General features: G+C 39.6%; 2 protein-coding genes across 8 annotated transcripts; both read right to left on the bottom strand.

Annotated features, from left to right (window-relative positions):
• Nucleotides 1-5321: 5321 nt before the first annotated feature.
• On the bottom strand, nt 5322-11056 carry LOC128475293 (mitochondrial ornithine transporter 1-like). The gene is made up of 6 exons (XM_053457765.1): nt 10985-11056; nt 9949-10207; nt 8095-8232; nt 7698-7870; nt 6709-6867; nt 5322-6170 (listed from the first exon to the last, which is right to left on the bottom strand). Exons 1-6 carry the CDS (start codon nt 11037-11039, stop codon nt 6046-6048), a joined length of 909 nt encoding a protein of 302 aa, XP_053313740.1. The 5' UTR covers nt 11040-11056; the 3' UTR covers nt 5322-6045.
• Nucleotides 11057-18448: 7392 nt separating this feature from the next.
• LOC128475294 (mitochondrial ornithine transporter 1-like) lies at nt 18449-27211 on the bottom strand. 7 transcript variants are annotated; one of them, XM_053457769.1, is made up of 8 exons: nt 27091-27145; nt 24510-24602; nt 22413-22530; nt 21178-21436; nt 20734-20871; nt 20115-20287; nt 19702-19860; nt 18449-19151 (listed from the first exon to the last, which is right to left on the bottom strand). In XM_053457769.1, the coding sequence occupies exons 3-8, from the start codon at nt 22465-22467 to the stop codon at nt 19027-19029; spliced, it is 909 nt and encodes a 302-aa protein (XP_053313744.1). In that variant the 5' UTR covers nt 22468-22530; nt 24510-24602; nt 27091-27145; the 3' UTR covers nt 18449-19026. The 7 variants fall into 7 exon arrangements, with proteins under 7 accessions (XP_053313744.1, XP_053313747.1, XP_053313742.1 ...); XM_053457772.1 differs by having other exon boundaries at nt 24478-24602; nt 27091-27144; XM_053457767.1 differs by lacking the exon at nt 27091-27145 and adding an exon at nt 25009-25071.
• Nucleotides 27212-27882: the final 671 nt, after the last annotated feature.

The raw sequence follows: 27882 nt of genomic DNA on the forward strand, positions 1-27882 counted from the left end.
ATGTTTATTCAATGGTTTACAAATAATCTTAAAAAAAAGATTTGGTCAAAACTGCTCAAAACTGTGATTTCTTGGAAATATTAAAAATGTAATTAAAATAAAGTATGCATTTTCTAAATTTTTTGTGATAAACACATCCTTTTTATATATTTTTTTCCCCAAAATGCCTAGATCACAATTTTTTTTTTCTAGAAATATAGTATATTTTTGCTTATTTACATAAAAAAATTATTGGACAACGTTCAGAATCACGCTGAAGGCTGTTCTTCATCCTTGATATTTATTTTTACTTTGAGGCTAGCACGTGAGAGCTGGAAATCTTGATTAAGGCTTCCTGTTTCATTTTTAATTTGAATTAAATTTGCCTTGTATGTAATATAAGGTACTACATCGGCTCCAAACTACACGTTCTTTTACATTGGGCATGATGGGAGTTACAGACACAGCCGTTAAACTACCAGACTGATTGTCCCTGATGGATTTATTTTTCCATGTGATGTAGTAAACAGGAGCCATGATGTAATAGAAATAAAGAAGCAAAAGGTACGGGTCAAACACTGCCAGCTCTAACCCATAGATGCAGCTCAGTTGCTGATGGGCTGGAAGAATCCAGTTTGTAAATGACGTACTATAGTAATCTCAAACTGGATGTTACGGTGAGTGTTGTAGCTGCTTCTTGCTCATAAAAAGAGGACAGGTTGTTCTTGTACTGCGGAAAGCCTGTATTTAATTCCACGTGCCGCACCTATGTTCGTTAATAACCAGATTCGTCGGGTATTTCTAGACTAACATTAACCTACAATCATTCATCAAAGTTTCCAAGTTTGTTAGGTATACAATCTTTATTTAGCTACACTGGGCACTGCGTGTTATAAAAAAAATCACCAGTGGCCACATTTTCCAAGAGCAAACATCATGGACATTATTAGATGGGAGAAAATAGCATTCCTCCTCTAGAATTTTGGTGGCTCCTAAACCTACTCGATGGTCCTAAGTTTCTACTCTGCATATTTTTCACAGGGTCAATAAGTTATGGGAAATCGATATATATTTCATTCCAGAGAACTCCTTGGTTTCCACTCCTTGGTTTATTTTATGTGTCATCAGAACCCTGAGACAGCCGAGTTATTTCACAATTGCCTGGGCTGTGGTCCTAATTTGTCAAGAGCTTCACCTTCTTTAAGTCATGTGGTTATCCTTTTTATTTAGTGGAATTATTTAATGTTTATAATTTGCTCATAAGAATCACATGCCATATTTTCTTGTTGAAGAGGACCACAATCCTTGGTTAAGTCCTGTGCAAATAATGTGGACCTCTTTTGGTCATATGGTCCTATAAGATCGTCAGGACTGTGACCCACCAGCATAATTCTCGTGGTATTTTAAGGTAATTTCTTGCTATTTTAGTACTGAACTACATCATTACTATAGTGTGTCGGCCACTGGCATGGCTGTAAGCAAGTGGAGGCAAATTGGCGGTATAAGAACTCCAAGTCTGTGACACAGCTTGTAGAGGTTACCGATGAGGCAAATGTCTCATTACAAACCCTGAAGGTGCTCACCCTTGGTACAGGTCATTTTTCGAAGCAAAATTGCATTGCTAGTTACAAATGCCATATCTTTTCATTTGCATCTATGCAACCGCTCTAGTAAACCCTCAATTTTCCCAACAAACTCTGGTTCCCCTGCTTCAATCCATATTCTAGCTTCTGCTTCTTCTCCTTGGTTTCTCCGAACTCTTAATGTCTCTTAACACCTTGCACCAGAATTTCCTCATATTGCCTTCATGATGACAGTCTGGAATCAAATTTATCATTATTAAACTAGAGGAATTCTAGTGAAGAGCGCCAAGCACTGGGCAATCATCAGGAAGCAGTTCCTTGAAACTATTTCATATATTTTGCTAAATAAGAAATGGGTCATGGCAATCAACTTTTTTATTTACATATGAAACATGTGGTTAATGACAAAACATTTAAAACATGGAGTAATGCTCTAAGAGATCTTTCATTCTAGTCACCAAACCCTTGCCAGTAGCAACTCAAGAACAGTCACAAGGATTTCAAAACACATTGTATCAGACCTTATTGTGTAACATAGCTCTGAACGTTTCGTAAGTAAGAGTCGTTGTCTATCAACTGTTTGGCTGCTGTTATTTCAGATGAGCCAGTCACAAGAAGAAATGATCTCCCATTAGTGTTATATTCCAATTCATTATATTAAAAAGTGCTATTAATTGTACCGTTCAGATTGTTTTGTATGTTTTAATGTATGCTAATCCTTATGCCATTATGAAAAATAAAGAATACCAAAAGAAAATGTTAAAATGACTTGTTATCATGGTCCCGGTAGATTAAGTTTACTAATATTTAGACTGATAATACAACAAACATGGCACAGGGTGTAGTCATTATCATAGTGATGGCACATGTGTCAAACTCATGTGTTAGACAGAACAATGCCAATTACTGGTTCTGAGCTACAATGAACTCTTGGTATGGCATCTGATTTTTGTCCTAGTGACCAACATAACGGCACAAGGTGCATGTCCAGGACCCCTCATTGAGTCAATGGGATTCTACATTAAAAAGCGCTTTATAGGAATGGAATGGAGTAGAAACTTTGTGCCAGTAATCTGGATATGGAGTAATAGTACAGGATATGATAACTGAATGAGAAAATCTGGGTACCTAATACAAACAGCAAAGAGCACGAAGAAGGATTTTCTAAAAGAGCCCTAATGCTTCAGTCGGTTACACACTTTGCCAAAACTTCTTGTACTCGTTGGGATGGGGTGTTTTGGAGGAGTGCATGACGTCACATATGCATTACATGAACGGTCATTGTTATGACAAAACATGCATCACATCACGTGATATAATGGTACAAAGGCAAACAAATAAATCACATATTTTCCAAAATAACTTTGTCACATGGCAAATTTTATTGAGAGGTTTCCATATTGACAGAACTTGAACATCCCTCCAATACAATAATGATTTCTACTATGTGACAGCAAATATACTTTGGTCTATCTACCACCCTCTCAACAACGTCCTTACATTACATTAACCCTCTAACACTGTAGTTTTACATTCTGAACTATTGTCCTAGTGTGTTTGAAATAAACTCTCCTGTACTTTTTTAAAAAGTATTTCAATGTTTATATCACGTCCCACCCCTCTCTTCTTTCTTCCAAGCTATACGTGTGGGGTTCCCTTAGTCTTGATATTTTTTATCCTGCAAACCTTTTGCCATTTTGGCAGTTCTCCTCTAAATTCTCTACACAATAGCAATATCCTTCTGGAGACGGGGTATGGAGTCCCTCTCTCCTGTTGTCAGTGCTGAATTCTGCCTTGGGATTTTAATGCCCCAAGTGCATTATGTTACATTTATCAACATTGAACTGCAGCTGCCACACTCTTGCGCATTCTTCTAATTTACTTATATTTATGCTGTTGCTGACCTTTGTATCACGAGCAAAAAGACATACCCTACCATTAAGATATGTTGTTTTGCATAATGAGGTAACAAATATCCCTTATAGCTCTAAAACTATTACACCATTGTGATTAAAGTGTATGCTCCAAAAGCTTTGACCTCCATCAATTTCTTAGCTCAGTGGGTCAACAGGCCCACGACTCCAACTGACAGCAAAATTGCAAAGGCTGTCATTTCATTGGGGAACTTTCTTTCTTCAGGACACGAACACCAAGTAAATTATTTAAGGTTTCATACTATGGTATGACATTCTTTCCAACATGAACACTGGCAGTGCTGTCTGGGACGCAATGCAACCCACTATTTGAGGTGTGGATAAATGGAGTGACTTCATTGGGATTGTGGAGTGTTGGAACACATGAGTGTTCTGAAAGTGATCACATGGAGTGGTCTATTCTGTGTCTTTTTCTCTCTAAGACAGATTTATTTAGTGTTTCTTAGTATATCCACAAGAAAGCGGAGTTTTCTACCCAAGTCTCCGCATTAATTACATACTGATTGTTCCCTGAATCCGTTAGCCCTATGTATTACTCTGATCACATTTGAATGACATGATCTCTCCATGTTAAACAGCACGGAATAGATCTGTTCCACGCATGTGGATCCATACAGTGTCAAGATACAATGCATACAGGAGCATAGTGGGACAGCGCCTTATGCTCAAGAGGTATTTCCATCACATAACGCAAAAAGTAACAGATATTCCATAAACGTATAAAAATATTGTTTTACACAACTATGCATTTTAGACTGCAGTACTCAGTACAATCCTAAACAGTCACATTAACAGTAAATATGAAGGCAACGGCCCCCAATAAGTGCTTCCATGACGCTCTACAAAGCTGATAAGCTTCTCCCTCTCACTGCTATCGGACCGCCAGACTACCTAGCAGGCTAGTGTGCCGACGGCTCAACAGGTTCCTGCCGGGTTTAATCCTCATCCCGGCTGCTAGGGAAGAAATGTATTGGAAGCATATGAACATTTCCCTGATTAGGGAATGGCTGTCTCTTTAACACACCCGTGTCACACTACACCCAGCAACCTATTCATAGAGTCCACAGGAGAGTACGCAGGAGAAGGGCCCTGTAAAATGTATAGTTAAATCAGTGACATTTTTTTCCTCAACCACTCAATTATGCATTATACAGGGCCAGGTTAGCCATCCTTGCTTATAGAACAAACATATATAGAATTCGCCCACTCTTCATTCATCTTAAAAACAATAATTAACCCTTTGTGTGAGTGAGTAGTACCTTGCATATTGCATGATATATACAGGTTAAATCACTGACAGTCATTAACTAAGCTAACTAAAACGGTATAATAGGCACTAATAAAACAAAATAAGTTCCCTTACTCATATAAGGGAGAAATGTTGGTTCTAGATTTGTGCGTTGTGATTGTTTCTAGAAGGCTCGAATGTTATACAGTCGGACAAACAATGTACTTGTGGATTTCACACATACCACAAAGGGCTGGATTCAATGCCAACGATAAATCTATCACAAATAATTTAAGGACAACCCTTAATAGATTGCTTTGTAAAAAAATTAAATAATCCTGGTGATACATTTTATCTCTTGGGTTTTATCTCATATTTCCCACTACAACCAATGTAAAGACTGCTCTTCATTTACTTGAGAGTTTCTATTTAAAGCTAATATCTCTTTAAGAAAAAAAGATATTACAGCCATATTACCGAAAACAGTGTCTACAGTAAAGGTGGATACCTTTTATTGGCCAATATAGAAGAATATGTAAAGCATATATGCTATCGGGACTATAGGGGCCTCTGCAGGTCTTTCATCTGAAGAAGAGAATTCTGGAGTCATGAAAGCTTATGTCACACTAGATCTTCTGTGTTGGCTTAATGAAAGGTATCACCTTAGACTAGAGACATTATGTTCTCTTGGACCAGTAGGGTTATATCCGTATTCCGTACATTTAATTACTTATGATGGAATGATCTCCAGCATTGCATCCAGCTTCATTATCTACTGGACATCCTATAAAACCTAAGTCACGTAAAGCAAGCAGAAGGATTCCTATCCAAAATCACCTAGCTAACCCTCTTCTGCTTTAATGGCTTCTGTCAAGGCAGGGACTCCTGTGTCATTTAGAAACACAGACTATGGCTGATAAAGACCAAACGGCCCATCCTGTCTGGCCATAATTTCTAAGGTAAAGACCTTTATCAATCCTTGATCTTTTCTTATATGCAGGGCAGCCCTATTCCTATCCCATATTTCCCTAGATTGCTTTGAGAAGTAAATATACTCCTACTGGTAAATATACATATCTGATATATTGTGGAGGGGCAGCTAAGTATTAGATACCGAGATCCAATCCTTTCTAGTTACACCCCCTAGCACAAGTGCTCTGTTCTGTATCTCTGTATAAAACCATAGCCATTCTGTCTAGTATTTAGAATTCTGCTGGTGTAGAATTGAGTTTCTAGAATATCAGGACCTTTCCATTGTGCGCAGTCTGGTATCAGAACCCTGAGATTATGTATAAAACCTGCAGATACGGTGAAATGGACATCAGCACAGATCCATTTGCTTCATCATGAATTTCCTGCTGTATTCGTAGGTCAAAAACAAAACCCCATTGGCTGGGAATGCACGAATCAAAGTGGGCTTTAACCCAGAATACAATGCCAGCATTCCTGAAAAATAAATATAAAAAAACATTAAATCAGAAAATAAATCCTCTGTGGTATTTCAGTTGTATGTGGTAGAACTGCATTAATTAAATATTGAAATAAATTAAATATGTCACTAAAGTCTGCATTGTCATCCATGTTTCAGAACAAATGGCAGATTGTTTAACTACAACTCCCATATGATACGCATATATATATATATATATATATATATATATATATATAGTAGTATTTAGTAAAATATAACATCTTATAAATTGTTTAGGGGAAAGTAATACAGTCATAGTAGCCTAAGAGCACATCTCATGTGTTTAGATGATATTGATACCTTTTATTGGCTAAACAGAGACTTCCGAGGTCCTGGAATAGTACATATTTACATATTTTTCTATATTGGCCCAATAATAGGTGTGAACTTCAACTAAATATGCCATTTGTGAAAAAGGATAAATGGTCAGATAGCACCATCTGCTGGCTACTGGTATATATATATATATATATATATATATATAAATATATATAGTTATTTTTTTAATATTACCTTCATTCCTGACAATGCTTGAAAATGTTCCCATGAAGCCAGCTTGTTTTCCGGTGATAGAAAGGACCTGGATTCTGGATTTAACGCAATCAATAGGGAAAACTGCCAGCCACAAGGCAATCCCGCCAACACCTCCGCTTATCATCAGAGCAAATGGCCCTAAGCGAGAAACAGTGATAAGTATCCTGCTACAATAACCACATCAACAACGTAAAGCTATATGAGGCACGAAGAAGCCGGGGTGAATGTGGACAGAGACAAACATTATCCACCCCCCCCACTTCATTCTACCCAGAGATCTCTCAGGTATACCCGCTAACCGGTGCTGCTCCCAAAACTTCCAGGACACATGTACGTTTCACATATAAACTGTTTGCTTACAATGTAGGGCGATCAGCCATTTTGTTTCCAGGACACGTATACATTTCACATCCACCTCCACACACATCTTTGTATACCTGCATATACCTGTATAGTTATATGTGCCTCTAGACTGTAAGCTTGTTTGAGCAGGGCCCTCCTCACCGGTTATCTCCGTTAGTAAATTTGTTAAGTTACATACTACTTGTTGTGTTCTGTCCACCCATTGTACAGCGCTACGGAATTTGATGGCGCTCTATAAAACAATAACCTTGTGGTACATCTCAGATTTTTTTCCAGTCTTTCCTGGTACTGTTTTTCAATTGAAATGTAACCAGGTTTTCAATCCAAATGAGAATATTATATCTGGTTAATTATTATTATAAGGTCATTTAATTCAGCTGAATCAACAGCTTATGAAACCCAACAGATCTATGGACGCAGGTCATCCATTTAAAACTGAATTCATGGCAGATCAGTTTAAAATGGCTAATCTGGCAATTCTTGCTGCAGGTCCAGTCTGATGTACTAATACACTGCTTAATATCTTTTTTTCAAACGTGATTACAATGTGGCTACGGCACACGTGTCTGCAGTTTCTCGACAGTAAACAAGGCATGAGAACACACCTAAATCTTCTTTGGATTTTCCTCCTGATGCAAAAAATGTCTTGCTCAGTTCATAGCCCCCAAAGAAAAAGAAATAGCCTGGCATTTCTCTGCATATTGTACTTATCAGGCCCTGGTAGAAGCCCAGGGGCCCCTTTCTGTGGACAATTCCTTTCATTACTGACCACACTGTGCTGAAAGAAAGAAAACACAGCTGTTATTTTCTAGATCAAACACACCTTACTGCTCATGCGCACTCTTCTCAGCAGCTAGCCTCATAAGCAGCCAACTTGGCCATTAAGCCAAACGGGCCACATAAATACACTCTGCAGAGCAAGGAGAGAATGAATGGACTCTAAGATCTCATCTAAAGTACTCTCATCCATTCTCTTTGCACACATTAGCATTTCTGTCTTACTTTTGCCCTTGCACTATCTTGCCAGATAACTGCAGCTCGTGCATGGCCTGGAGTCTGCACTTCACCAGTTCTGTAGGACACAGTACCAAGGCAGCGAAAACTGAAGCTATTGAACCAGCGGCAGCACTCTGCAGATCACTGCAAAAAGGGAAATAGAATCTGTGATACAAACAAATACAACAGCAAACTAAAAACAGGCAAAAGAATGTTATATACAAAGTTGTGCTGCACTGCCTCTAGTGGAAGTATGAACCTACTGCATGCGGGAAGTGTCTACAAAGTTACACAACCTTGGACAACTTGTAAATCTAAATTGAATACATGACTATTATGTTTTGTTACTGTAGCACCTGCCTATGATCTCAGAGTTGACTTTTGAGAAGTTGGTTGAGCATCATGGAAGTTGAAGTCCAGTGGAGATATAAAACCAGAGGCTGCCAACGATTAGGAAAGCAAACATTTATTCAATGGGGCAAAACAAAATCTGTTACATCAATTGTGAGAAACGCAGCATGGGGAGAATCATTACAAGGTGGACGGTTGGAGGGTGACATTCAGTTTGAAGGTTCTGTGCTACTGTATGGAAGCTAATTACCAAGCTGATCTAATAAAGACAAACAGAAAGAAACAAGATTTTTTTAAATCTCCCAATCTTACAAATTTTAATTCTGCCGCTTTGTAACAGGAAGTGACGTGTCATTTAGTCATTTAATCTATTGTCTTACAGTAGCCAACGTATTAGTATAATGTATAACTCAGGGGCATACAGCATTTATTGCTCCAGTCACTGTTGACCTACAACTACCACAAACATCAGCCAGCATGTGAACGAGGATCGGCTGGTTAAAGATAATGGACAGAGTCGCTGAGCATAGCCTGAAGGGCCACATGCTGGAAGTCATCACACCTTCCCAAAATGTTAAATGGGTCTTTGTTTTAGATGCTGTGGTTAGAGGTGGGGCTTTACCTAGACCTTTTTATGCATTGTTGCGACAAATTGTTGGCTACAAGAAGAATAATGTATTTTACTTAAGCAATGTGTTTCTCATAGATACCTATTTGTAGTTTATACACATATTGTTTAGTGTTTTAGGCTGTAAAACACAATGATAGACTCATGTCCAGCAAAGTAAGCTCCTAGAAAAGAAGATCAGGGAAAGAGGAACACTTGGGAGATATGAGTCAGTGGTGAAAGTGTGTGACACAGCTGGAATCAGACTGTTCCTTCTTAGATAGATCCTTTTTTCATCACCTTGGCTTCTGTTCAATTTGCAATTAGAGATTTAGTTGGGCTTCATTAAAATATGATAGGTGGTAGGCAGTTCTCAAAGTTGGCATTCTGCTTGTTTATTAATAATGCATCAAGATCCAATTTCTCTTTTCTGTTTACTGATGTTACTTGTTTTGACTGCTCTGCTTGTGCTAATGACAGATCCACAGGTATGATATACTATGCCGTATCACCGAGAACCCCTTCATTTAACTATATATATACATGTAAGCAGTTACACTTTACGACAATAATGAGTCACGTGTGTAGATTATATATATACACACGTGACTCATACTTTCCAGCTTCCCAACCAATAACCATGCATTGTAGATTTACACTTTGCTTATTGTCTTAAAGTGTAACTGCTCACATAGATGGCTTTTGCCTTTGTTTTTTGTTTGATTAGCCTGGTGTCTTTATGTCACCTTTCTCTACAGTAAACACTTAATTACCCACATGTACTTTCTTAGGAAGAAACATTCTATATAAAAGGAATTCTTATATAAGTATAAAATACTCTAATGTACCGAAGTAACTCATTAGCGGTGATGCATTGTCATCGTCAGCTGTTGGCCACTCACCTTAGAGGTGCATTCTTCTCTAAGCCAGCGACGCTCCTGACGACTCTTTGGCAGAATCCGTAGCTCATGAACAGTACAGAGTTCTCTGCTATATTGGCCAGAAGAGCTGGGCTGGTTCCTTTGTAAAGGCCGCTGAAGCCAACCTGATGATATGTCTTCTTAGCGCAGTCTATGAGCCCCCGGTACAGGTTGGGGAAAGTCTGCATTTTCACTTTGACTGTATCAAAGGGCTGTCCACTTAATACACACGCCGTTCCGCCTGTGTGAAGAGACTATTTTACCTCTACTGGACAATGAATATTTACAAAACCCCAACTAAAATTATGCCAAAAAAAACAGTTTTCCAGGTGAGTAGCAGCTGCGTTCAATTAGAAGCCATATACTAATAGATTGTAAGCTTGCAAGATGCACAATATCTTCTCTTACTGTATTTGCAGTACAGAACACACATTCTCTCTCCCTCGCAACTCCTCTTCTCTTCTAACAGGCACCGCTAACACTAGGCTCACCCCTGAGACTAACACTATACACCAACATACACTCTAACACCATACATCAATACACACATGCTAACAGCATACACTCACACATGATAGCACCATACACTTACACACACTTAAACATGATATGCTGACACACTCTCATGCTAACACATACTCTAACACCATATAGTAACACACTAGTGTTAACAACTTAATTCACAAAGTAATTCATACATGTGCTAACATCATACACTAACACACATACACTCTAATGTCATAACACAAATATTCTGACACCATGTGATAATACACGCCCACACAGACACCATACACACTCTCCAACACTATACATTAACACATACAACCACTATAACACTATGCAAATACACACACTCTCTCTTACTCTTCCATCATCAGTACATCAGCTCTCTGTGTGTGAGTTGCTGCCCCTACTGTGGGATCATGTAACACGTGTTGCGTGACTCCATTGGGCACTTCAGTGACTGGGCTGATAACTGGGTAGATAAGACTGTGTTTTGTTTTCTGTGCCATACCTGCAGCTCCTGCAAGAAGATCAATTGTGGCTTGAATGGCCGGATCTGGTGCCATGTTTAAGGTGCTTCCCTTCTATCTGTGAATCAAGTGTTAAAACGGTTAATGGTAAATTTCTTAGTTAAAAACTACACCCTTTTTATCTTGAGATTTAGAAATGTACTGTAGTCTGAATTTAATCGTCAGAGAGATAGTTTTATCAAAAGGCCCCTAGGTAAATACACAAAAAGGAAGTAGTAGCAATTCTAGGTGCCATAGTTGTTACAAGTGATTAAATCATTCTTAAACACACAGTCACGTGTTACATATGTGGTAATCTAAAATGAGAAACATGTTTTAACACAAAACCAGATACTGTAACATCTCAGGGTATCCAGAGTCAATGGAATGCAAACCAGTGGTTGCTATAGGGATAAAATCTGTTAACCCCTCAAAGACAGAGGTTATTTTTTCACTACATGTTTGTCCAGGAGTAATTTTATGCTTTTGAGTCTATTCACTGAGAATATATATATATATATTTACTCACAAGTGCTTTATATATATATATATATATATATATATATATATATATATATATATATATACTTAGAGAGACATCATCCCCAAAGCGTGTAACATGTTTCACATCTCTCAAATATCTGAAATATCTCTTTAAGAGTTTAAGAGTTGTAAACATAGCCCGCAGTGAGTATGCGATAATGTGCCGGTACATACACATTCCTTTAATAAGTCAAAGTAAACTACCTACGGGTGATATTTGAAGCTATTTATCTAGACAAACCCGATATGTAAAGGTTACTTGGGGGAATATGTGTGAAAATATGGAGGTCCATGCGAGGTATGCAGCCTGGTGAGCTGTGAAGACACATGGGAGAATATAATCCAGCTTTACTTATGGCTGTACATTTATAGCACACCCTTCCTACAAGCCGACGAACTCAATAACCTCATGGAACTGACCTTGGCCTAGTTTTTTATCCAGGAACTGTCACTGACATGTGCTTACATTAATCATTAGAACCCAAGAAGCCTCTCTCTATGTTTTCCTAATTATTTGTGGCCCAGATATTGTCCATCATAAAATTCCACCCCAGTGAGCTTCTCTGCTAACGACTGAGCTGGCCCTGTATAATGCATAGTTTAATCGGTGAGGTAAGCTTTAAGAAATCCTTCACATTACCCATACTGGGCCAACTCAGCCCTTATGGCACAAGAAGCTCACTGGGGTAGGCCCTTCAGAATATTGTGATACCCCAAGTTGTTTGTTTATCTCTCCGTGAACTCCCTCTTTATTAAATAGATATCTCCGTGTTCCACAGACCTCATACAAGGACTATATGCCGGCAATATATACTGGGAATGTAGTGATATACAACACCCTCCACTAATATTGCCACCCTTGGTAAATATGAACAAAAAATGCTGCGAAAAATCATCTTTATTGTTTAACAATTTAATCTCTTAAAAATACTCTGCTCTCATAGATATCAAACAATTGCTAATACAACAGTTTTAGCCAAAAAAGGCACCCTTTTAGTCAATAGTCTGTGCTACCTCCCTTTGCCCAGATAACAGCTCTGAGTCTTCTCCTATAATGCCTGATGAGGTTGGAGAATACATGGCAATGGATCTGAGACCATTCCTCCATACAGAATCTCTCCAGATCCCTCAAATTCCGAGGTCGACGCTGGTGGACGGTCTTCTTCAGTTCACACCACAGGTTTTCTAAGGAGGACAGGGATGGCCTTGGAAGGACCTTGAATTTATGGTCAGTAAATTATTTTTATGTGGATTTTGATGTGTGTTTTGGATCATTGTCATGCTGGAAGATCCAACCACGGCCCATTTTAAGCTTTCTGGCAGAGGCAGTCAAGTGTTCATTTAATATCTGTTGATATTTGATGTATTCCATGACGCCATGTTTTCTAAGAAAACGTCCAGATCCTCTGGCAGAGAACAGCCCCAAAACATTCGAGTCGCCACCATACTTAACATGGGCATGAGGTACTTTTCCATATGGCTACCTCTTTGTGTGCACCAAACCCCCTTCTGATGTTTATTGTCAAAAAGCTCTATTTTGGTTTCATCTGACCATAGAACCCGATCCCCTTTAAAGTTTCAGTAGTGTCTGGCAAACTGAAGTCAGTTGAGTTTGTTTTTGGATAAGAGTACAGGCTTTTTTCTTGAAACCCTTCCAAACAACTTATGGTGATGTAGGTGATGTTGGATTGTAATTTTTGAGACTTTCTGCCCCTAAGACACAGTTCTCCAGCTGTGATCCTTGGAGATCTTTAGGCCACTTGAACCATCATCTTCACAGTGCATTGAGATAATATAGACACACGTCCTCTTCCACGTTGATTCATAACATTACCATCTGACGTGAACTTCTTAATTATTGCCCTGATGGTAGAAATGGGCATTTTCAATGCTTTTGCTATTTTCTTACATCCACTTCCCATTTTGTGAAGCTCAACAACCTTTAGCTGCACATTACAGCTCTATTCCTTGGTCTTACCCATTGTAATGAAAGAGAACTTGGCCTATCTAGTACCTAACATTTATACCCCTGTGAAACAGGAAGTCATGGTTAAACAATTTCCTGTCCTTAGCCACCCAGCTTTAAAAATATGTAAAATATCAATGGAAATATACCCCAAATATATTTTTCCGGTATGAATTCATAGGGGTGCCAATAATTGTGCCACACGTATATTTCACAATTTTTTTATTTTTGGATAAACCTGTGTTGTGTTTGCAATTGTTTAATATCCATGAGTGCTGAGTATTTTTGTGTATTTTTTAAAGATCAAAGGGCTAAACAATAGAGAAAATTCTTTATCTTTGCTCATATTTACCAAGGGTGCCGTTATTAGTGGAGGGCGCTCTATATCAGTGTCATGAAGCATCATATTTTACCTGGACAATTATATTTGTAACTATTTGTAACAATGACAACGGCATAAGTGGTAACTTTCCTAAAATACTAGACAAAGATATAAAAAAAATTCTATATGTCGGCCATGAAGCACTACTAGGTTATTTCTACCACTATAGAGTCATATTTTCATTACTGTTTGGTTATGGGTATATTTAAAGAATGTTTTCTTCTGTAGTAAACTCCCATTACACTAAGCCATCCAAGAGACAGGGCAAAGATGATGCTAGTAGTTCCCCTATTACCTTCCTGGTTGGCTGAGGATCATAGGAGTTGTAATCAGCATTACCAGGTGGCTCAAATAATGGCACCAAAAGGTAGATTTCTGTGTTATGAGAATGCATCATTTTGACTGTATTCCTGGACAGTATGTTCAAATACCTACACTGCCTGGTGTACATTCCAGCCAGGGGTGATAATGACACCTGCCAGGCCGGAGCACCACAGCCTGTCCGTTATTAAGGAAGGACTGTGTCAGGGCAAAGGGAATGGAGGTAAAAGGAGGAGGGCCGGAGCCGCTAGAGACAGCAGGAAGAGAGGCCCCAGCGGTGTTACATCAGCCGGGCTGCCAGTGAAGGGCAGGCACCCAATGTCACACGCGGGAACAGCAGCCCAGCTGCGGCACGTGTACTCCTGGCGCCCAGGGCACTAGGGTAATAGTGGGGGGCAGGTGTGATGGGTCCTGTGGGGGGCAGGTGTGATGACAGAGGGTATTTGGAAGGAATAGTCCATCACCTGGACTAACTCAGAGAATGCGCATCACCGCCCCGGAGATCGATACGTTGGATAGGGAGGGGAGCGCCGTGTAATGGAAGCGGCGTGGCTGCCCCGTGACCCAGCAGTGCAGGTTAATGAATTACTGGGAGTAATGGCGGAACTTACCGCGGATGGATGTCCCGTGTCCCCGGCACAGACCTCAGCCTCCCTCCCGCTGACAGCCGGTCCCCGCCCACACACATGCCTATTCATCCGCCATCGTATAGCACATGCCCCGATGAGTCTTCTTAACGGGTGGGTGGGCAGAATAATACTACCCACCTGTTACCGGTGGGTGCAGGAAGTCGACCGGTGCTGTTAGGGACTGGATAGGAAGCTGTGATTCGGGTGGAAGGAGCAGTAATCGGAATACTAGCATCTAGTACAGTCTCAGATACCATCACTCCTAGTACGCTCAGCCATTATGCCATTATTCCTGCGGCCCTAAAGTTCCCTCAGCTAAAATATGCGATTAGCTTCCAAAACATCACGATCGTGCATCCTTTATATGTTCTACACACTGATGTGGTGATGCTAACTTATTAGACAACTCCCATGACCCTCAGAGATACTGCCTGATGTAGTATTGTAGTTTAGGCTGATAATATTCACAATGCTTAGCATTACCTTGTTCATAATTCAGTTATTAGGAATGTCACAAAACCCTGGACACCAACAGATGTGTTTAGGAGCCATAAATACGCAGGCAATATACACGCAGGCCATATACACGCAGGCAATATACATGCTGGCAGTATACATCTATCAACTGCACATAAGGTTACCATGGAAACATAGAACCTGCGACTGCAGGTAAGAAGCATTCTAGTCTCAGAGATATACCACGCGCTGAGTGATATACCACACCCCCAGTGATATACCACGCTTTCAGTGATATACCATGCGCCCAGTGATATACCACGCGCTCAGTGATATACCACACCCCCAGTGATATACCACGCTTTCAGTGATATACCACACGCCCAGTGATATACCATGCTCTCAGTGATATACCACGCGCCCAGTGATATACCACGCGCCCAGTGATATACCACGCGCCCAGTGATATACCACGCGCTCAGTGATATACCACGCGCCCAGTGATATAAAACTTCCTTACATTTCCTCCATGCCTCTTGGCCGCTTGTTTCAGATAATGGCCTCTTGCCCAAACATCTCTCCTCCTTTTGAAATAAATGTTCTTTTTGTACTTTGTGGGTGACAGGGATATATATATAAATAATAAAAAAACCAAAAACCTAAAATCACGTGAAAATTTTAAAGTGAGAAATAAATATGTGTTTCCCAGATAAAAATGCAGCTATCCACATAAATAACACTCTTCCTTAAAGTGTAAAAGATACAGATAAACACAAAAGTTATGGGGCGCAGAAATATATATGGGAAAAAACACCTGAAGTGAATATAGTGTCTTTAATAAATATAAATATACATTGGTGTAAAAGTGTCTATAATATAAATAAATAAAATAAAAATTAATCTGACCAGCAAAAGAACTTACATTAAGTCCAAGCACCCAAAGTGCATTAGTGCATGAATGTAAACAGACCACTGGTTCCAGAATAAATAAAATTCAAGAATAAATAAATAAAATTCAATTCATAAAATGTGTGGCGCAGATGCCAGATCCTGTCTAAAATGGCTGATACTTAGCACCCCGCTGCATTGGGCCAGAGGAAAATCTGGCCTTTTACGCATAAACATAAAAACAAATCTTCAGGAAAACATTATAAATATATATATATATGTATGTGATATTTGAGGGTAGCTTTAGGTTTCCAAGGGCTCAAAATAAAGAGATGTAAGAGAACAATCACTAATGTTGACATTAAGTTAATAACCTGTTGGCCCTGGAACATTAAGGCCGGTGGCCACCTAGAGACATAAGTGCGGCCGACGGCTGTATAATACAGCATGCAGCCGGGTATATCCAGCCTGTGGCCATATACTGCAGCACCCCATGTCATGCAGCGGCCCACCGTGCATTTGCCCCATGTCCCAGATGGCCAGTTCTCCCCAAATGTATCGGGCAATGTATGGCGCATCATTGGAACTTCAGCAGTTCCGGTTCCCTCTCATAAATCAGTGTCTGTGTTGGTTTTCCGCCGTTGGTACTATTCATGCTCAGCGAAACAAGTTACACAAGGACAAACTGGATGTGGAAAACAGCGCTGTCCTTTTGAACCTCTTACTAAACAGGACTTTGGAACAGCAATTTTATGGGCTTACAAAATGTTCTAATGCGAGCGTCTCCCAGGGAACTCTGTGCATTAACTCATCAAATTCCTACCTTCCACTAGGATCATGTTTTAAAATATTGTACTTCCTGTCAGCATGCCATTGTCTCCGCAGTTGGGTTATACAGACTTATTGGTTATCATCCGCATGGATCTCCTTTCGTATGTGAAGATGGACCAACAATTTGAAGACTTCAAAGAATAATGTATCATAATGTAATGCATCATTATCCTCAAAGTAATCTCCACCAGACAATATCCACTTTACCCAATGTTCATGCAGCTTTTTGAATCAATGCTGGATATTTTCCACAGTGACCCGTGATCATGTTATTGTGAATGGTTGGAATGTCATCAAACTTTTGATCATGAGTTAAGAATTGTGAAACAGATGTTACACACATTTGACACATGCAAAGTTCTTTTGGTCAAAATCAGCTCACATGATCCATAGGAGATTCCCAGGTCATCAGCAATTTCTTCCTTGGTTAATCATTGGCCATATAAGTTTTTTTTTAACCTTATGGCGTGGCCCCAAAGGTTACCCTCAATGTGGGACATCTCTGACTTACTTTTGTCAATTTTGGAAATGTTTTAGGTAAATAGCAGCCTTACTCAAAGATGACCAAAGGAAATGATTGTCACCTTCAAGGATTTGTCTTCCATCTTCAGTCAATTACACAATAGTAATTACAAAATCCAGTAGAATTACAGTGTGCAGTGAGGTCATGAACAATTTCTGATAACGAGAAGGACATGTCTCATGGATGTAGGTGTAGCTGATGTTCCACAGGGATTCTTGATTTATTTGTGTCCCATCCACATCATTATACTAGTTAGCAAACTCACTTCTGCGTGTGATGATCCGAGCATGTTTCATTAAAATCTATTTGGCCCTAAAAAATAGCTCTTGGCTGTTTTACATTGGTCAAAATGTGATGTCAATTTTTTTTGGCTTATCGGCTTGTTTCTGGATACTGACCTATATAGTACCTATACTGGTACTATCCTGCTTAATTGGCCTACCCACAGCCTGGTCTCCTCTCTCTCAGCAGAAGCCTGCAATGCTTAAGATCCACTATGTTGAAAGAATTTAAAGTGTCTTCCTATTATGTTAGCACTGCCATAGCAGGGGGGGGTCCTTAAATGGGAAGAGACCCTGCCTCCTGATCCCTGTGTTATCACATAACTGAAAAAACAACTTTCCATGTTGCACTCAGCTTGTTTGAGGGTCAAACTTAAGTACAGAACTGTTCCCCATCTAATTTAGAAATATCCCTTTGAAAGCACCGACTGGTCATCGGATACACTGGGCAAATGCCTGGTAGGGAGGTGGCTTGTAATGTCTTCGACTTACTACTTGTGTCCGCTTGTTGGATACACATAGAATTGGCTTCAGTTATCAGGATCATTTTTATTTCTAGTCTTGTCCTGTTCCTTTCTGGTTAAGGGTAATGTGTAATATTTATTTGTATTGTTTCTCCACTCAAATCAAGAGTCACACAAATTCATTTGTGTCAGATTGTATTATTTATTAATAAAGGGTCAACATACTCTTCAATGCCAAACATTGGAAGTACAAAAGAATGACTTTACCCAGGCGTGTTAAAATCCATCAGGAAGTTGGAACACAATTTCATAAAGTTCAGTCTGAATTTCAGAGACGGAATATCCGTAATTCTTAACAAGTCTGCATCCCTTGAGACCTGAGTTGGACTCCCCTGCTCACAATATATAAGATACATGGGTTGTTACATCTGAGTCTAGAATTTCTGCTGGTAAATGTCCTTGGAAATGGATAAACATAGCTTTGGACATGCGGTATGACATCACATGAACGTCACCTTCGTAAACGCTTGTGTGGCTGGAACTCCAGAGGGGGTAGAATAAATCAAACCTTGAGTTCAACGTGGACAGTGGCCACCTCATTAGGGGTGCAACTGGATATTGTACATCCTGTAGCAACACTTTAATATCAAAAAGTAAAAGGCACAGGGCAGTCTTTTCTGTATTAGAGGTATGCATCATTCCTTACACAACAAATGTGTATTTCCTTGGTAGCCGAAGGGATTAAAAATTTAGATTGCATTTACAAGTCTTCAAACTGCTCCATCATCAGTTTCCTGCTGTATTCATATGCTACAAAAAGAGCCCCATTAGCTGGAAACGCTCGGATCAGGGTGGGCTTCAGTCCAGAGTATAGGGCTAACACACCTGCAAGATCACAAAAATGTTACTTAGACATTTGCCGTAAATCCCCGTGATCTCAAGAAGGCCGTCAACCGACTTGCCACTGAATGAAGAGCCAGACTGTTTCCACATAGTGCATAGATCATACCTTCCAACGAAGAGGGATTTATTGATTTTATTCAGTGTGGATAGGTGCGTGGCTAGAAGGAGAACTCACAATGACGTTTCATGGAACTTGGTGAAATATCGATAGCTATTTATGTAATTGAGACATTTGGAAAAGTAATGTATTACGATTCCTAAACTGAATTTATAAATGCATTTCATGCAGTTTATATACTTATCACTGGGAAGTTTAAGGCTGCAGAACACTTTTATACTCATGCCCAATAAATATTCTGAGCTCCTAGATTTGGGTCTCAATGAAACACACTTGGCAGGCATGATAGATGTGAGAAGGAATTCTTCATCTCACCGCAACTCATCAAACAATCACTGTTCACTGAGAAAACCACATATATGTTATAACAATTGTTCGATGGGTAGTAGGAAATAAATGTGATTCAGTATTTACCTTCATTCCTCAGAATTCTTCCAAATGTCCTAATGAAACCTGCCTGCTTTCCGGTCATGGAAAGTACTTGGATTCTGGATTTAACACAATCCACTGGGAATACAACCAACCACAAGGAGATCCCTCCGAATCCTCCGCTAATCATCAATGGAAGGATTCCTACCAGAAGAAATAGAATAATGCTGATCCTAAGATTCTCAATTAAATCACTGTGTGGACGTCTTGACGCACCTATAATTCATGTCAATGTTCTGGATTATACATATAATGAAACAAGTGCCTCCAAATGAATCATATACTTTAAAAGTAGTTTTAAGTGCAACAAATAACACTGTTCTATTCTTATTGAGCCTATAAACGATTATGGTTTTCAAATCATTGAAGAGAAATATGTAAAATATATTGAAACGTACCAAGTTCATCTTTCGTTTTTTCTCCAGATACAAAAAACGAGCGTCCCAACTCATAGCCCCCGAAGAAGAAAAAGTATCCTGGCACTTCTCTGAGCAGCGTGCTGGACAACCCATGATAAAAGCCCATTGGACCATCCGTACGAAGGATACTTTTTATCACTGACCAGACTGTGCTATGAAGATGATCAGACTATTAGGTTATTGTGTTTTCGGACATCTCTAAATTCTTGAATAACCAATCTGAAGGAACGTATAGCTTCTATCCAGGCCAAATCTGACTTTTTAGAAAATGTCACTACATTCCTTTTATTACAATAAAATCAAAATACCCCCCCCCCCATATGCTGTGCCATTGACACAGAAGGACACCGGTGGAGCATAATATGTAAAAGAGTCAAAAGGCAGCCAAGAGGGTAAATAACCAAGCATTGTGTCCATCAACAAGTTGTCCATCAATAGCGTTTAAATAAAACCTTTAAATGTTTGATTCTAATGACCATGCTTCTAGTTAGATATTTCTATTTTGTGGCCACACTGGCACAATAATAAAACTGAAAATAATAATAATTATTCTTCTGAATCTATCTATCTGCCTCCCAGCAGACAGACTGACACTTACTTTTGTCCTTCTATAATCTTGCCAGACAGTTTCATTTCATGCATGGCCTGAAGACGACATTTCACCAGCTCTGTAGGACAAAGGGCCAATGAGGCAAATGCAGCTGCAACCGAGCCTGCGGTTGCATTGTGCAGGTTACTAAAATACAGAGACAAGACCTTCAAAACGACAAAGAATTACTGAAAAAAACAGGTTAAACCTCCCTAAGTCATCATATGCATATTAATTCCCACATCAGAATAAGCTGACCATGGCATTAATAAAGCTTCTTCATGGCCTACTGAATACCGGTAATATACACGTGTTTTGAGATGACAGGTTATTTTATATTTTAAAAAGGTATTTCTGATATTCAGATTCTACTCATTGATAGTTGGTTTAAATGACCTGGTCATTGAATGTCTAGATAGTATCAGCCTTTCCTCTCTAAAGTCACCCACTCACCTTAGAGGTGCATTCTTCTCTAAGCCAGTGACGCTCCTGACGATTCTTTGGCAGAATCCGTAGCTCATGAACAGTACAGAGTTCTCTGCTATATTGGCCAGAAGAGCTGGGCTGGTTCCTTTGTAGAAGCCTCTGAAACCAACCTGATGATATGTCTTCTTAGCGCAGTCCATGAGTCCCCGGTACAGGTTGGGGAAAGTCTGCATTTTCACCTTGGCCGTATCAAAGGGCTGTCCTGTTAGCACACATGCTGTTCCACCTGGAAACATCGTTTTCTAAGTAACTGTGTATTCTTCTGCCATTATACACAACAATATCTTCAACATGTCATTAAATATACATAAAAACATCATTTATATCACAGTTGTATACACAAAAGTGTTACTCTAAAGCACTAGTAGAGTCTACTGGAGGCGCAGTCCATGGGACGTGGACCATGTTGCTACAGGTTTAAATCATGGTGCTACATTTGGGCATAGCTTTTAATAGGTGAAGGTGTTTTGTGGTAGATATTTCAGAGGAATGACTATTATGTGTAGAGTTCCTTAGGTAACCGCTGCCAGTTTGTAATGTAAAAATGAGTGACATTTCAAACAAGGGAAGTATTTATTTTCAGATTAAATGGGAACCTGCTAACATATTCACAGTGAATCTTTATGTGGTAAACTTTCAGAGGTCTGGGGTATGGGAGATCTGTTCAATCACATACTGGGCCACTAAAAGTGATCAAACACTTCTGAAGATGCTCCATCAGGGACAAGTAGGACATTTGCAGCTTATGGAATATGAAACAGGTATATATAGGGTTTTTATTGGGTCAGTGTCATGTGGTGCATGTTATACATGCAGATGGTATAGTGTGTGTGTGTGTGCATAGCATGCATTTTATTTACATTTAATTTAATTTAAAAGCAAGTTCCCTTTGCACATAATTGTGGCTTTTGAGCTGTAGAACTCCGTGGTACACTTATACATAGCACATTCTGAGCCTCTAGAAAAGCAGAAGTAATAAGGGTCCAAATCGGGACTGATCCTCCTAAAGAGGTGCAGTTGGGAGGTATGCATATTTAGACTAAAGAAAATATGGGACATTTTGAATTGCCACTGGCTGCGAAAGCATCATGGAATTTGTAGTCCACCAACAAAATGTGACCGGTCCACTTTTAGTTTGTGTAAGTAGAAACTAGACAGCAGACGTCACATGAGCACAGTAGGATTATAGAGACGCAGGTTACCTGCAGCTCCTGCTGTAAGGTCTATTGCTGCCTGGATGGTATTATTTGTCTTCATGTTCCTAGGGAGATCTTTGCTTTAACAATAGGTTTTGATCCTAATGTAGTAAAATGTATGAATCTGAAAAAAAAAAACATGTGAAACCTCAAACAAAACATCAACAGATACAATACTAAACATATTCCTTCCAAAATATCCTTTTTAAGGACCAGCGCCCAGGCACTAAGACGTGACTCTCAATGTCATATAGGAGATCATTAATAAAAACATTCAAAAGAGGAGGACCCGGGACAGATCCCTTAGGGACTCCACGCAACACCTTGGTCCAGTTTGAGAATTTTCTATTTACAAGCACTCTTTTCATATAATGTTATGAGGCTGGTTTGACAAGACCCTTTTTTCACAAAACCATGCTGACCTCTACTAATTATATAATGTAATAATTTCAGATGTATTCTTCAATGTATACCTTTAACAACCGTTCAAGTAATTTTCACTTAGTCCTCATAGTGCCAAACTTTAGGGACTGCTTGTTTCATTGTGAGGGCCAGTGCTGATTTTAAGTCATCCCAGGTTGGCACCCAATGTCTTGAAAGATTGCCCTGTCTTTAGGGTTGACCTTGTTAAACCTTGATGAGTGCTCCTCAGCACCTTTGAGTGCCTTAAGGGCCATTGTACAAAGGAGGGACATAGGCGCACACACTTCTGGGTGTGGATGACCTGGAACCTTCAAGTCAGTTCTGCCATGATTGATTTTAAGTGTCCTGAAAAAACTGAAAAGGATGCCAGAACCTGCAATCTCCTTTCTTCTCTTTCCGCCTACCCACTGAATTTTACTTAGACAATAATATTGGATTTTCATAGATCATTATGAATTAAGCAAACGTTTTAACATTTCCATTGTTAAGCAGACTAAATGGGCAGAATAGATTGGTTGAATGTTTCTTATCACCCAGGCAAATCAAAACCTTACCACTGATGTCAGCAGACTTTTGTTTAAAAAAAAGAATTCTAAAAAGTAATCCAGTGTCTAGTATTACTTTGAACCCACCTAAACTTTGTTTTAGAAACTCACTTGTCCATTGGTGCTAATAAAGGTCATGAGTCAACATTGCGTAGCTTGTCATGGGTTGTATATGTGTATAAGGGAATAATGGCACAGGCTGCATATCACCTGACATCTAATAACATGATCAACTGTGTCATCAAACATACATGTGTCCTCTAAAACGCTCTAAAAGGTTAATACATGTGGAAGGGTAATAGTGTTATCTTCTCCAACAGAAATTAACCACAATGTTAACGATGCCACTGAAAATGTATCTTAAGGAAGCTTAGTGAATACTCTTCTAAAAGCCGACCCTTACAAAAAAATTACTGCAGTTTTTCTGAAGTAATACTGCAGTTTTTTGGACATGAAAAAACTGCAATACTGCACTTTTACTGCACATTTACTGCATTTGTACTTCACTGTACTGCAGTGTTAATGCACATTTACTGCACTTTTTTTATATTGCAAACCTACAGTTGTACTTCAATGTACCGCAGCTTTACTGCATTTGTACTTCCGTACAAAAATAACTGCAGTACAGTGAAGTACAAATGCAGTAAAACTGCAGTAAATGTGCAGTAAAAGTGCAGTATTGCAGTTTTTTCATGTCCAAAAAACTGCAGTATTACTTCAGAAAAACTGCAGTAATTTTTTCGTAAGGGGAACACTAATGTATTATGCATGTTTACTGTAACCTCATTCTCTCCTTGGTGTTGCCTTATATTAACGAAAATCTCATGCATGTTTAAATCCCCTTACTCTGCCACTTCTGCTGGAAGGATGTTCCATTTATCTACCACCCTCTCAGTCATTTAATTACATCAAGGCCTCTCACCCTTTGGTTTCAGACTATGACTTCTTCTCCTTACATTTCTCCTCCTTTGAAATACGTTTCACTTCAGTGCCACAGTGAGACCCTCGGAGGCCCTCAGCGCTTCTTTGAATGCTCTCTGGAATATCTATATCCTTCCCTCTGCCTGCTACGAATGCCTCTCTCTATATATACACACACGCACATGTTAAGGATATTGTCTTAAAGATTTCTCACGTGTGTTAGCAGAGGGCTGTGGTTTCAACTCCCTGAGGTCATAATGAAGTTCGATCCCTGGCTTGTTTCTTGATAAGAAGTGCTGAGCTGGCCCTGTATAATGCAAAAATGAATCATTGAGGTGAGGTCTCCCATTGAATTAACTTATGCATAATACAGGGCCAGCCAAGCTCTACCTGCAGCAGAAGCTCACTGGGCTTCATCATGTTTAGTTTCTGTAAATAAAAAAAAAGTGAGTAGACCCTATTGTGAAACTAACACATTTTCCACAAATTACTTTTATATTATACTACTCCCCCCAGTAATAAAAAGTGTCCTACAACTAAGCAAGCCCTTAGCACCCCTCTGCTGCCCAAAGGGTTAAAATACATTACCTAACCCTCAGCTACACATAAAATGGTGTGTTGCTGATTTGTTAAAAGATATACTCGGAGGAAGATACTTTACGTTACAACCCAGTATACATTAACAGAAATATAGAGCAAAGTCCCATACTCACTGGTTACGCTTTAATGCCAAGCTGCTATCCCCGGCGTCTGACTTGAAATGACAGCTCTGCGTGACGACTCCTCGTTCTTGTTACTGAGTCGGACAGGCTGTCTATTTGTTCAGTGTCCTAATCCCTGCCACTATGATGACACTTTCCCCCTGCCTGTTTACATATTCCATTGTGACCCTTTTCCGAATGAACCGATATGCTTTTAAACTCTCACTCTTTTTCAAATAATGGCCTTCCTGCTTTGTAGACTGCGTTTGTAAGCATTGTCATTGCTTGCCCATTGCTTGTGTTAGTGATGTCCCTTTTTGCATAGGGCCTCTGCTGAAAATATTCACTTGAAGATATTTTTCTACTTAGACAAAACATTAATTTTAATCTATATAGGTTATAGGGTATGACCTATGATGGCGCTATATAATAATAATAATAATATATGATTGTTAGGTTATATGTTACTTGTTACGTCCTGTTTACCCATCTTACAGTGCTGTGGAATATGATGGTGCTATATAGAATAATAATGAATAATAATAATGTTTTGCATAGTTACCATCTGTGTCAAGCATAATACAAGTCATTATTCAAATCCTGAAGCTGCTCTGTTGCTTGGATTTGTGGGATCTGTGGGACCCAGGGCAAGAAGAATTCATGGAGCACTTTGCGCTTAGGAAGGAGCAAGCATGGCTGTTGTTGTCCCTCATGCTTGTGGTTTCCGCAGTTCTGAGCAGAGGTGTCAAGTGGCCGTTGTTTGACTGGCTTGACCATTTTTTAATAAGGTTAAGCTGGTTGCCAGTTGGATTCTTTGACTGGCACTATATCCATTTTAGTATAGCTGCTTCCTTACTGTTAGACGCAACGCTACAGCTTGCATAGATCGCTGTTACATTTAAATAGAACACAGGGAATAGGCAGTAAAACCAGATACAATGTTGCTGTATAGGTGTATGTATAAGTGTGCGTAAGCATTAATGTTTCTTTCTGTAAATATGTTTTTGATGACTTCAGTGGGTCCTCTTTTGGTGGGAAGATTTGTCCCTCCTTTTCTTTCAGCCAAGAAGGGAAGGAAGAGCCAGGGAGTGCAAGATCAGAAGAAGAAAATTGGGGACCTGGTTTCCAGGCTCCTAAAATCCTGGCTCTTAACCCGCTAAGAGCCAGGATTTTAAAGCAAAGTTTGAGCATTACAAAGGAGATGTGTTAAACATTTGGTATCCTACAAGGGACTGACAAGCGGTGGCACTCCGGCTGATACGCACTATGACGCCCCGGAGGAACTAATGGGCAGCAGAGGTTGTCTACGCGCATCGTGCAGACGTCCACTGGCTGCCCTCACTAGACACTAAGGAGTCTGAAGCATGGGGGGCAAGTCTGGGGATGCACTGGTAAGTCGGGGGGGGGGGCAGAGTGGCATTATGGAGGCGGAGTGGCATATCAGGGAGGCAGAGTGGCATGTAGGGGGTATAAGGCATATCTGGGGGCAGAGTGGCATATAGGGGGTATAAGGCATATATGGGGGCAGAGTGGCATATAGGGGGGTATAAGGCATATGAGGGAGGCAGAGTGGCATGTAGAGTGGTTATAAAGCACATCTGGGGGGCAGAGTGGCATATCAAGGAGGCAGAGTTGCATATCTATGGGGTATAAGGCATATCTGGTTAGAAGAGTGGCAAGTGTGGGGGCATAACTGGTGGGCAGTTTGGCAAATAAAAAACAGCAAATGAATTTGTCTCAATCATAGTTTTTATTAAATATGAAAAAATTGTTTACATTAATTAATATTTACCAGTAAAACTTTTTTTCAAATAAGGTAGTCTTATATTCAGGCTCCCCCCCCCTAAATTAATATTCAAATTGTGGGGGGACGTCTCGTCTTATAATCAGGGTCGTATTTTTGACAGGACTAGATAATGCACGTGGAGCATATTCTCTGCCAGATGTGTTCTAACAATGTAGCAGAGTTCAAAAACTCCACAGCTTACAAAACATGTGTATATTTATATATATGTGTACAGTTCTACAATCAGCAGTTCATAAAAGAGATCATTTGTATCTAAAACACTTCCCAAGTGACACCATGTTACCTACCTATGTGATCAGCCAGGTGTAGGTCATCAGAAGTAGAAACACTTCTCATGCCGGCTTCAGGGCCAGTGATCAGTGGGTTAATGTTCACTCTCCAGCGGTGAATGAACATACTCCCTCTTCTTGCCACGTCCCCCTCTGTAAAATATTTAGACAGTCAAAAGTAGGCTATGCACACAGGCTGTTTTTAAGTCACTAAATCTTCTGTGAAATTGAACAAATGGACCTCTTTCCTTTTGCAACACTGAAGAGGGAAAATCTCTGGCAGGGTTTTGTAAGAATAATGTCTTCTTTAAGCTGTCAGTGTTTCAAGCATTAGCTGCATTGGATTATATTATCATGTGAGGGTCAGCACAGAGTTTTACTAAGAGCCAGGATTTTAAAGGAAAGTTTCAGCATTATAAAGGAGATGTGTTAAACATATGGTATCCTACAAGGGACCGATACGCACTATGACTCTCATCGTGAATAGCCAGCTAGAAAGGCGAATAATAGTTTCTGGTGTCTATCTCTGCATTCTGTGAAGCATCACACTTACTTATTGTTATTCCACTTCCACGAAACACCATTTGAGCTTTTTAGCATGTTGCGCCAATAACCCTTATCACATAAGACAACATAAAGGAACGTTAAAGAAGATGTATTCATTTTCTATGGCAACAACCTATCAGTTGCTGATTTTATGTCCTGTGACAATTAAGTGTTCCTGCAAAAACGTATGAAAGACAAAAAAATAAAAAAGATTACAGGATAATATCCAAGAACGAGCAAGAAGCTTGTTCGTGAAAATTTTTT

This window comes from Spea bombifrons, chromosome 2, assembly GCF_027358695.1.
Source record: "Spea bombifrons isolate aSpeBom1 chromosome 2, aSpeBom1.2.pri, whole genome shotgun sequence".
Classification (NCBI taxonomy): Eukaryota; Metazoa; Chordata; class Amphibia; order Anura; family Pelobatidae; genus Spea; species Spea bombifrons.

Bases quoted from the DNA above. Each gene is read 5' to 3' on its own strand.
- LOC128475293 (XM_053457765.1), bottom strand. From the start codon at position 11,039: ATGGCACCAGATCCGGCCATTCAAGCCACAATTGATCTTCTTGCAGGA. The intron at 8,233-9,948 runs GTGAGTGGCCAA...CCCTTTTTGCAG, and splicing joins GAGAAGAATGCACCTCTAAG to TGATCTGCAGAGTGCTGCCG. The intron at 6,171-6,708 runs GTAATATTAAAA...TTTATTTTTCAG, and splicing joins AAGCATTGTCAGGAATGAAG to GAATGCTGGCATTGTATTCT.
- LOC128475294 (XM_053457771.1), bottom strand. From the start codon at position 22,467: ATGAAGACAAATAATACCATCCAGGCAGCAATAGACCTTACAGCAGGA. The intron at 21,437-22,412 runs GTAACCTGCGTC...CGATGTTTCCAG, and splicing joins CCTTACAGCAGGAGCTGCAG to GTGGAACAGCATGTGTGCTA. The intron at 20,872-21,177 runs GTGAGTGGGTGA...TCTGTATTTTAG, and splicing joins GAGAAGAATGCACCTCTAAG to TAACCTGCACAATGCAACCG.